This window comes from Macaca nemestrina, chromosome 13 (genome assembly GCF_043159975.1).
Source record: "Macaca nemestrina isolate mMacNem1 chromosome 13, mMacNem.hap1, whole genome shotgun sequence".
NCBI lineage: Eukaryota > Metazoa > Chordata > Mammalia > Primates > Cercopithecidae > Macaca > Macaca nemestrina.
In genome coordinates, this window is record NC_092137.1 from 20,198,856 (window position 1) to 20,211,036 (window position 12,181).

At 35.8% G+C, this 12,181-nt stretch overlaps 1 protein-coding gene across 16 annotated transcripts in view; it reads right to left on the bottom strand.

Annotated features, from left to right (window-relative positions):
• Positions 1–1,379: 1,379 nt before the first annotated feature.
• Positions 1,380–12,181, bottom strand: part of LOC105479873 (pumilio RNA binding family member 2) — a 105,206-nt gene continuing 94,404 nt past the window's right edge. For 6 of the 16 annotated variants that reach the window (XM_024792237.2, XM_024792235.2, XM_024792239.2 and 3 more), the window contains 6 exons: positions 11,320–11,448; positions 8,268–8,405; positions 7,454–7,579; positions 7,101–7,222; positions 6,059–6,251; positions 1,380–4,402 (listed from right to left, as the gene is read on the bottom strand). In XM_024792237.2, the coding sequence (XP_024648005.1) occupies positions 4,271–4,402; positions 6,059–6,251; positions 7,101–7,222; positions 7,454–7,579; positions 8,268–8,405; positions 11,320–11,448 (840 nt within the window). In that variant the 3' untranslated portion in view covers positions 1,380–4,270. Of the gene's footprint in view, positions 4,403–6,058; positions 6,252–7,100; positions 7,223–7,453; positions 7,580–8,267; positions 8,406–11,313; positions 11,449–12,181 lie in introns of all 16 variants that reach the window. The other 10 variants (XM_011738193.2, XM_011738199.3, XM_011738192.2 and 7 more) reach the window with 2 other exon arrangements.

The following is a 12,181-nucleotide window of genomic DNA, read 5'->3' on the forward strand; positions in this document are numbered from 1 at the left end:
ATCCAAGAGGGTTGCTCAGAAGAGACCCAAACTAAGACAAAGTTAAATTTCAGGAAATACAGTGTGTATGATGACATTTCTTTTTCCCACTTCAGCTTTATGTAGGTTTCCATTTTTGAGTCTATCAAATTGTTCTGGCTTTTTTTTCTTTTTATAGCTGTAGAAGGAATGGGAAAAACAGAAATGGTATTAACAAGCAATTCATCGAAAATTAGGTTCTGGGGCCGGGCACGGTGGCTCACGCCTGTAATCCCAGCACTTTGGGAGGCTGAGGCAGGCAGATCACGGGGTCAGGAGATCGAGACCATCCTGGCTAACACGGTGAAACCCCGTCTCTACTAAAAAATACAAAACATTAGCCGGGCATGGTGGCAGGCGCCTATAGTCCCAGCTACTCAGGAGGCTGAGGCAGAATGGCGTGAGCTCCCATGAGGTGGAGCTTGCAGTGAGGTGAGCCGAGATCACGCCACTGCACTCCAGCCTGGGCGACAGAGCGAGACTCCGTCTCAAAAAAAAAAAAACCACCAAAAATACAAAAACAAAAAACATTACCTTCCAGATTGGTATGGTGGCTCATGTCTGTAATCCCAGCACTTTCGGGGGCCACGTTGGGCGGATTATGGTCAGGAGCTCGAGACCAGCCTGGCCAATATAGTGAAACCCCATCTCTACTAAAAATACAAAAATCAGCTGGGTGGGTGTGGTGGTGCACACCTGTAGTCTCAGCTACTCGGGAGGCTGAGGCAGAAGAACCACTTGAAGCCGAGAGGCAGAGGTTGCAGTGAGCCGAGATCGTGCCACTGCACTCCAGCCTAGGCAACACTGTGAGATTCCGTCTCAAAAAAAAAAAAAAAAAAAAAAAAAAAAAAAGAGGTTCTTGGCTAGGGATAGTGGTTCATGCCTGTAATCCCAGCACTTTGGGAGGCCAAAGTAAAAAGATCACTTGGGGCCAGAAGTTCAAGACCAACCTGACCAACACGGCAAGACTCCATCTCTAAAAATTAAAAAAAAATTAAAAAGGTTCTAGGTAATCTTTTTGTATATTCTCAATTCTTAACACTAAAGAGTTGTGTTATCCCTTGATACAGATTAAGGCCTCAAGGTTTAGATAAGTTCACAAAGTTTGTAAATAATAAGGTAAACTTTAAATCCACACCTGAACTTAAGTTTGCCTTTAGACAACACTGCCTCAAGTTCATGTGGAAACAGGCTAAAAGTTTTATCCTATGAAGTATGCAATTGTAGATTCTAAATACTAATCAAAGGATGGAATGAATACCATCAGAGGAGTCAGTGGCTCCAGAATAGCACCCATGTGTTAAAAATGTTTTCCTTATGTCAGAGTAAACCTGAATGGGCAATCAATCTTAAGTTATAACTGAGGTACAGAGGGGTATTTTATCTAGAGAAAAACACAAGACCAGGTTTATTTCATACAATGTTATTCACACATTTTTCATTTTCTAATTTATACATAATATACAAAGAAGTGAAGTTAACATTATTTCATAGGAACCAATAAGAGCCAGGACTTAGACAAACTGGTCCAGAAACAATCCCTATCAAAAGGAGACACTCAAGAGTAAGCCTAGGTAGTTTCTGCCCAATTGTTTCTTTATTCTGAAATGTGATTTTCAGATTTTAACAAAATTTCATGCGAACTTACTAAAAGGTAAAAATTGGGGTGGGCACCCAAAATGGCAGACTGTAAAATTTCTACAAGAAAGGTATTTTTGTAGAGCAGGCCTGAAAGTACTGGGAAGATTGGGTTGTCAGCATTGGGACACATGGGAATATCAGGACCCCAAGGAGAGGGTTTAGTTTCTCAATGTAGTATCTCTACTTGTCATTTTCTAAAATTGCAGATAATGCCTGTGCCAACAGAGGGCAAGGATGAAGGAAGACTAAGAATTCAACTGTACAAAGACAGGAAAACCATTACCAATCTCCAACATGACAGCTTTGATCCTGAAACCATGGGCTGATACTGAGAACAAAAGTTCGACATGGGCTGAAATACTCTGAGGTTGGTAATGTAGGAAAAAGTGAGAGAGTGGCTTTGTGTGGGTTTAAAAAATATGAAACACACACAAGGCGTTGCTGCAGTGACTGGGACAGGCTGATGACCCAGTGTGACCATGAGAAGGAACGGAGACAAGTGTTTGGATTTAATGGCCTCACCAAGGAATGTTGGGTTAGAAAACTAAAATAACTAAACACCAAACATGAAAAAGTATGCCTGGCATCCCCAAACTTTATGCCATTATTTTTAGGTTCATAATATGAATAACTAAGTGATAAAACCTTTAGATTCCATATTGTGCTCAGAAGATTGCTTTTCTTCTGCAGATCTCTAGTAAAAAAGATTTCTTCCATATTCAGCTGACAGAGATAGCATGTTCATTTTAGTTTTCAGCACTAAACATAACTGGGTCAACATAAATGTTTATACAAAATACTGACTTCAACAAAATACAAAGCACTTTCTTTATCTTTCAGAAACTGAATATACACAGCAAGTTTTTTTCCAAAATATTTTCATAGGCAAAGGATTAAAAACGATTTTAATTATACACATATGGTCACAATTTTGCCTTAAAAAGATTGTTGGGAAATGTACATAAGGCCGCTTGTAAATGTACATCGTGTTACTGTTATGTCTTATGTCCAGAGAAAAAAATGTTATCATACAGATTTGCTCTTACTTGGGAGTAGGCTATTCAAAAATACAGTACTCTTCTGTACAAAGAAAAAAGTCACATCACATTTAATAAGATGAAAAAAGCATTGGCCTCCATGGTAACCAAATATCTCAGTCCAATACTTTCTATTATGCACAATACCCTGACTTCAATTGAAAGTGATCCAAATTCTAGCATGTCCATATTAACAGTCAACAACTATGTTATAAAACAAAATGATCTCACAATAATAAAAAGAAAGCTGGTTCATACTTCTGAAACCATATAAAGATAAAAAATTTTTAAAAAATCACTCTCGATTTGGAGAAATAAATTTACATTATACAACACTATATTGCCAGGTCAAAGAGGGCAGGGACGTAAATGTACACTAAAATGCAAATGTATCCCAAAGAGATAAAACAAATTCCATTTACAGCATGAAGGTTTACAAATGTACACCTGTACAACCAAGGAAAGCATCACTACTAAATTAGCAAGGCTTTTATAATAAACATTGAAACAAGATTTCCTTTCAAAGTGTAAACTTACATCTATTACTACACACACAATGCATATATTTATAGAAAGCAAAAAGAGCTATCTGAATATGTAATCATGCTTAATGCTGAGCTATCAAATTCACTTTTCAGTGGCCCCTTTTCATCTCTATCTGGTTCCTACTTTCTGCCTCTATGAAAAAGCAAAATAAAGCTCAACACTTCCTCAACAAGTCTGTAATTCTATAAGCAAAACAAAATACAAATTTCCACTCTTTCTCATTGCAAACCAAACTGAAAAGTTAATAAGTGACTTAACTTTTCATTTAGTGCACTAAATTGGAAATGTCACCATGATTTTGTATTTCTTAACTCTTACAACAATTACATATGTAAGTATATACAGTATTTCTGTACATTGCCAGAGACATTTTAGGGCAGTAATTGTATTAAAACCACATCTACTGTAAATAATGTTAAGTTCTTTTCATCTCAAACCACTTTATTCTTGTCTTACTTGCTCGTTATTTGCATGATAGTTTGTGAATTATCAAAATACAACTTAACTTTTTAAAATATTAATAATATTTATGCAGTTGATTGTTAATCTGTTATAAAAGGTTTCACGCAAAGGAAAAAAATAAGGACTATAATTTTATATACATCTCTATAAACCTGTTGTGCTATGGGGTTGTAGACCTACCAGACTGTGAGCCAGTTTATTAAAAGAATACTGTACTTTTTCCTTTAAAAACTATTTTTGTGACTTTACAAGGTAAAAATTTACAAAATATGTGACAGCTTTTTATTTTTGATACAGTTACATCATATACAGGCATTCTGTGCTTTGCCAGCAATCCAATCTGATAGGTCTCCACTCAGGGCTGAATATAATTTATAATTCATCCCCCACCCCCCAAATATACACAAGAACCTTAAAAAATTTACAAATGGATGAATAAAGTCAATAAATAGTTTTGCTTTAAAAAAAAAATTGAAGATTCATAGTTGAGTTGTGTTTTGATAATTCACACACAAAAAAATTCTTTTCACATGGTTAAATTATCTTCTTTCTCGTGCTCCTGTAATTTACAGCATTCCATTTGGTGGTCCTCCAATAGGTCCTAGGTCCGGGCTATTCTTCAAATAATACTTTTCCAACTTGGCCAATATATGCTTCCCATATGTGTATTTGCGCAAAGTAGTAATGTGAGGTCGAATCTGAAAAACAAATAATCTGCTTAGGAAATGTAAGTCATTTTAGTTTCTGATTTCTTAAAACAAGCACCCCCAATTTTGGTAATTTAGAGGAATAATTGCAATTAAAAAAAATTTAAATCCAAAGAAAGCCACTTTTTGCAAAAGCAGTTGTGATCCGCTCAATCCCTCCAAACATCTGTTCTCAAATTGTTCAATGAATAAAACACTACATCTAACTATGTCACATGGAAACAGGCAGAGGCCCCAAATATAGCAAGTTACCCCGTAATTCCACAACCAGGAATTTATTCTACCAAAACAATTACAAAAAGACTTTTGTACAAAGCACTACTGATAACAATTAAACAATTAGGGACAATCCAAATATAATAAATATGATACCAGTCAAATAAATAATGTAGCTGTTAAAAATAAGATTGCAATTTTTTATATTCATTAGTTTACAGCAGAAACACTGAATTAAAAGATAGGTAGACACTTAGAGGCCAGTACTTTGGGAGGATAAGGTGGGAGGATCACCTGAGCCCAGGACTTTGAGACCAAACTGGGCAACACAGTGAGACCCCATCTCTACAAAATATAAACAGAACTATGAGCGTGCATGCCTGTAGTCTCAGTTACTAAGGAGACTAAAGTGGGAGGATGGCTTGAGCCAGGAGGCTGAGGCTAGAGTCAGCCGAGATCACACCACTGTCCTCCAGCCTGTGCAACAGAGACCCTGTCTTGAAAGAACAGAAGAAAAAGAAAGGAAAACTTACATCAAGTTGAAGAATGAATTTTAAAAATCAGAAGGCCAAAACACTTTTATAGATGGAAGGAATCCTAAGATATCATTTTTCTCTCTATATGAGGAGAGGATCAAAGGGGTTATGTAATTCGCTCCATGTTTTGTAAATGAATACATTAAGATCAAGAGTATTCAAAATAAGTGTTTCTTTCAGTGTTCTTTGTAACAATGTTTTCCTGCTGCAATTACTAATTTCTTAAAAAATTACTAGATTCTAGGAGGAAGATACAGAGAGGAAACAGCTTAAAGGGAAACAATTATGAGTTAGTGCTACCCCCCACAACATAAACACAAAATTCTACTTGCACTGGCATGAATACAGACCACCGTAGCCTCAACCTCCAGGACTCAGGCCATCCTCCCATCTCAGCTGCCTGAGTAGCTGGCACCACAGGCATGTTTATCATTATACTCAGCTAATTTTTAAATTTTTTGTAGAGATGGGGGTCTGTTGCCCAGACTGGTCTTGAACTCCTGGGCTCAAGCGATCTCTCACCACAGGCTCCCAAGTAGCTAGGACTAAAGGCTTGCACCATGATGCTTGTCTACCTTTTTTTTTTTTTTTTTTTTTAAGAGGCAGGATCTTGCCACGTTGCTCAGGCTGGTCTCGAATTCCTAGACTCAAGTGATCTTGTCACCTCAGCCTCCCAATCTGCTGGAATTACAGGCAAAAGCCACCATGCCTGGCGTGATAAACTTAATAATAAAAATGGAAACCATACCAATATATCTGCCAAAGGATATCCATCAATTTTAATTTTTTCCTCCAGTTACAAAATACAGGAGGAAATGAAAGCCCAAGGAGGTTAAATGTGTAGCCTAAACATAAAGACAAAGAAAGTTATCTGAGTGTTATATCCGGTTATTACCTTGTGCATGATTATCTTTCTTTGAGCAGGTTCAGCCATATCAATCATCTTTTGAACCACATAATTGGCATACTGGTCCTTCATCATGGTGTATAAGGCACTGTGAGGACCATCATTCTGGCAGCAAACCTCGTCAATCAGTAAAGCTCTCTCAGCACGGGAGGCATGAGTAACACACTTTTCTACTACATTGCTAAAAATTAAAGCAGATAAACAAAGCTTTGTTATTTTTTTCTTTACAGCAAAATTTCCTTGACTTTGAAAGAATTTTCTCCAATGCACGATAAAACGGAAGTCAGGATGGGATTCTCTTGTCTTATGATTACTTTTATTTTATTTTGTTCTTTTTTTTGAGACAGGGTCTTGTTCTGTCACCCAGGCTGGAGTGCAGTGATGCTATCACCGCTCACTGCAGCCTTGACCTCCCTTGCTCAAGTGATTCTCCCACCTCAGTTTCCCTCACAGCTGAGACTACAGGCATGTGCCACCATGCCTGGATAATTTTTTGTAGAGAAAGGATTTCCTTCTATGTTGCCCAGGATGATCTCAAATTCCTGGGCTCAAGTGATCCTCCTGCCTCTATCTCCCAAAGTGCTGGCTGGGATTTACACGTGTGAGACACTGCACCCCGCCAACTACTTTTATAACAGAAATTGGTATCACGGAACGACCTACATAATTTTGACATCCACAAGTTTAATTATGGGTCTCTTAAAATTGTACTTCAAAAAAAGGAAACCAGATCATTAAAGCTGTGAGGTTTTCAAGAACATGTACTAAATAAATCTGCATTTCCGGTGTTGGGAAAAATTATTTTCCAAATACAGATTTCAAAAATGAACATACATGGGCAAAACAAATTTGTTACTTTTTTTTTTAAAATAAAAGCAATGTTCTATAGATGTATTTTAGTGACACCAAAAAAAAAAAAAAAAAAAAAGACTGTAGTTTAATGCTACGCTCTACATGTATTTCTGTGATAACTAATAAAAGTCAATGAATTGAAAGAATTGACCCCTGAAATTACAACGTATCCCAATACCTGGCAAATTTGTGTTGACTCAGGGCTAAAACCTTTCCTCTGATTTCGGAAACAATTTTGCTCTTGTCTTCAGGTCGACCGTGTTCCAGTACATGCTGAATAACATAATTGCCATACTGATCCTAAGACAGATATTTAAAAATTACTTTCCCCAAGTCATTCCTTAAGAATGATTATTCTTTAAAGACATGTTAACCATTTCGTCTAAAAATCCAGTAGTATAGTTAGGAGAATACAACCGGCTTTTGTCTCACTCTTTCTATAGTGTGTTTAATAACAAACTATATTTCTTTTAAAAATTAAAACAAGTTCCAAAAATATATAAACATTTCAAATTATTAGGTAATGTATACCTGTACCAACTGCTCTGTATGTTGGTGGAGTTCTTCTAAGATAGGTAAGGTCTGTTCTGCAGTGCAATGTTCTAGGATGCGCTGAATTACCCTACAGCCATAAGGATGAGTTGAAAGCACAAATACCTGAGGACAATTAGAAGAATTAAAATTTGTATTCTCTGACATTTTTGCACAGTTCTATGAAGCAGACTGTTTTTTTCTTTTTGACACCTCAAAGTAATGTAAAATAGAAGGGTGATGAACTCATATTTAATATGACTACCACCATGTTAGCAAAGACTGGAGAGTGGGGACAGGGAGCACCCCATTTAGGAGCTGAAGATATTTTGATCAAAAGGAATCTAATCAGAACTTTACCTGAACCTGAGTTTATATAACAATGGGAATGAATGGGTGAAAAGAGAAAGGGTAGTTTAGCATTAAGAAATATTAATTACTAGGGTATTAGTTACAAATTGCTGTATGTTTTCTGTCTTATTATACAGTCTTAAGTCTTTCTCCAAACCTCCTTCCCTTCTCTGAGTAAACCTGATAACACTGTTGGGTATAAATAAAAAATAATTCTAACAGTGATTACTTTTACTTCTTGAAGTAATGTGATTAAACTCTTATTTCTGTTTTGTAGCTTCAGAAAAATGAAGCTATCTACTGACTATGAAAGAGGAAGACATTAACGTACATTTACTGTTTTGTATCCTATTTTTGTACACAAGTGCTGGGTATTATCTAGTGACTTACAAAAAATGTGTTGATACTCAAAATTCTAAAATAATGCCCTGCTAACAAATTATAAGCCAAAACTCAAACATACTTGTCCTTTGAAAGCATCAATGATGAACTGCAGTGACTGTGGCTGAACACATTCGATACATTTTTGTACAACATGGTTTCCATTCTGATCTTTCACACATTTGAGCACATGACCATCCAGCTCCTTTACCATTTCACTCTGCAAAAGACAGGATGTTATTTAAATAATTACCTAAAACGAGAAAATACTAGTATATTTTATCTCAGTATTAAAAAAAATATTAAAAATAGTATATTTATCTCAGTATTAAAAATACTGAGATGGGAACAAAAATATATTTAAACATTATTTCCTGTTTGTCATGAGTTTAAATATTTTTCTCTTGCAGTATAATTAGCAGAAACCATTGAAAAGTGAAAATTACTAAAACATACTGCAGGATTACAATGTAAATGATCTACGTTGAAACAACGTAGTGATGCTGAATTTGCTGTATTTAAACTGTCTTCACCGTGTAAATCATCTGTTAGTATTTATCGGTGGTAACTAACATGACTAATCTAGAATTCTACACTTCTGCCTCACTTAGTACCACCTCCACCACCAAGGCAATTATTTTTAATGGCTGAGTGAGTTTATCAAATACATAGAAAAGGGTTAAGAAGTTGATGACTACTTATGGGCTATGTGATTTTTACATAGTACCTCAATAATTCCCTAAGGGAAGAATTAATGTCAGACTTCTTTGTTCTTTTATAAAATGCTGTTACAATAAAGTGCTTAGGGGCAGGTGAGGTGGCTCACACCTGTAATCCCAGCATTTTGGGAGCCTGAGGCTGGTGCATCACCTGAGCTCAGGAGTCTGAGACCAGTCGTGCGACATGGTCCCGGCCACTACCAAAAATACAAAAAACTAGCTAGGTGTGGTGGCGCATGACTGTGGTCCCAGCTACTTGGGCGGCTGAGGTGGGAATTCCTTGAGCCTGGGAGGCAGAGGTTGCAGTGAGTTGAGAATGTGCCACTGCACTCCAACCTAGATGACACAGTGTGACTCCATCCCAAAAACAAAACAAAAAAACTGTAAAACTTCATATAGCTTTTAATATTGATAAAATAATCTGTGTGCCTTATTAGAGCAATAAAAAATAGTACTGTGGAGAAATGGAGTACACATACTCAGTCTAAAGGTATTCACATTTAAAATATCTTTCACCCACAGGACTTTCAACTACATTTTGAAGCAACTGCGGTGAATCCTGTTAAGTCAAGCTATAATACAGATGTTTAATTACGAACTAAAATCACTGGGTGCGATAGCTCATGCCTGTAATTCCAGTCCTTTGGGAGGCTGAGGTGGGTGGATCACTTGAGGCCAGGAGTTCAAGACCAGCCTTGCCTTCATGGCAAAACCCCATCTCTATTAAAAAAATACAAAAATTAGTCAGGTGTGGTGGCGCACGCCTGTGGTCCCAGCTACTCGGGAGGCTGAGGCACGAGAATCAATTGAATCCAGGAGGCAGAAGTTCCAGTGAGCCGAGGTCGTGCCACTGTACTCCAGCCTGGGTGATAGAGTGAGAGACTGTCTCAAAACAAAACAAAACAAAAAAGCCTAAAATGGACTAAATTACAAAATAAAACATGCTTAAGAATCCAAAGGCTGGCGAGGTGGCTCATGCCTGTAATCCCAGCACTTTGGGAGGCCAAGGTGGGTGGATCACAAGGTCAGGAGTTCAAGACTAGGCTGGGCCAACATGGTGAAACCTCCTCTCTACTAAAAATACAAAAATTAGCTGGGTGTGGTGGCGCGTGTCTGTAATACCAGCTACTTGGGAGGCTGAGGCAAGAGAATCGCTTGAACCTGGGAGGTGGAGGTTGTAGCGAGCCAAGATTGCGCCACTGTACTCCAGCCTGGGAGACAGAGCGAGACTCCATCTCAAGGGGAAAGAAAAAAAAAAAGGAATCCAAATACTGTTATTCATTAACTGTATCAACAAAGACTTACTCCTAATGCTTTTATTTTTAAATATCAGACATTTAAAAAATATCTATGCCAATTAGAAACTTGTGGCAGAAGTTTCTAAGCTTTTAAATAATTAAATGTGTTTATATTTCTCCATTGTCACATACCTTAAAATTACTGTAAAACTCAGAATTTCCTTTGGAGGAATAATAGTATTTTCTCACAGATTTTAATGCAGTGATGAATATATACACATATATAGCCATCCATCCATATATTACTATTTATTGAAATTTACTTTTATTGTATGAGTCAAAGACAATCTCTTTCCAAACTTAAACTACCATTATCTTTTAAGAAATAATTATTTCCTTCAGTCTTATGCTTTCATTGTAATAAATAAAGCATATAGTCAGAAAACTGTACTGATTTGGGGCTATAAATTTCTTATTAAAAGTCTGTTTAATCTTATACAATAACCCCATTAATTAGTGTTGCTTCACAGTGTATTTTAAAAATCTGGTGGATCAGCATTTATCTTCATCCCCTACTCTCAATATTCTTGTCTATTTCAAATGATTTAAAGCATTATTTTGATCAATAATTCCTTTATTAATGTAAAATATTTAGACTTTCCATCCAATAACACAGAATATTTCTCATTTAATTTATGTATTCTCGTTTTTCTCAAAAAATTATACCTTTTTAAAGAGAATTCTTAAGTTACTTTTTTTGCTGGGCTATATATTTACTTAAAAAATTTTCATATATATAAATAAAACTGACATATAGTAATGCTATTGGTTTCAAAAATTTTCTTATAATAGAAACATTAGACACCATCAAAATAAACACTGGAAAATAGTAACATGCATTCTCACATTGCAGAAAATCAAGTAAGCAAGTAGTAATAAAAACACTCATCATTTAACATTCTGCTTGCCACATAGGTGCTAAAATATCTTCATTTAGAAATTATCTACTTTGTGACTTCTAATTAGTAGTGTGCTATTTAGGACACAGTAACAATATTTTAGTCTAGTTGTGGAAATATTTAAGTCATTTTACTTCAAGATTATTGTAAGATTAAAAATGTAATAATTTAAAAATTGAATAAAATAATACAAAAATTTTGTCTTAACTTACAATTACCTGCTGGTCAGAAGAAATAGATTCTAATGCTTTCTGAATAACGCGGCAGCCATACATCTGCAAGGCTAAGGGTAGAACATGACCACGAATACGAGTAGCCAGGGCTAGTTTTTGATCCAGACTCCCAAACTGACAGAAAAGATATAACATTAATAACAAGTGACCTTAATATTGCTTTGTTGAACTTGAGTAAGGCAGTGTTTGCAGTCTATTCAATCTATTAGTAATTATGCAGGGCAGGGGCTTTAAGGTAGAAGCTAATTAAGATAGACCAGGAGATGTTTGCAATAATAATTTTATTACTTTTTTGGGTTAAGTCTTACTACAATTTCCTTATTACTAATATGTTAACTACCTTTTAAATGTAACACTTTTAAAGTGAACATTTTTACAAAACCCTTCATCTTTAATATATAACTTTCTTAGCCACATATTGACCACCAAAACTCTCACCCAGATAATCATCAAACTACATTCTGATATGATTGAGGAAAAAAACTTTTAAGTCAAGCTACAACACAGATGTTTATAGATTTAAAAATTGGCTAAACTGTAAAATAACACATATCTATAAATCTAAAGACTATAGTGTTATTCATTAACTACTTCATCAAAGAGTGACTACCAATGCTTTATATTTTCAAATATGAATTGGGATTAAAAGGAAATTTTCATTTAAAGTGGTTCATGTTAACATTTTTTTTGTGACAAACTATGTCATTTGAACCATTTCTAGCTAGGTGATTCAGTAGCATTAATTATATTCACATTGTTGTGCAACCACCATCACTATCTGTTTCCAAATCTTTTCCGTGGCCTCAAACACAAATGCTGTATCCATTAAACGGTAACTTTCTAAACC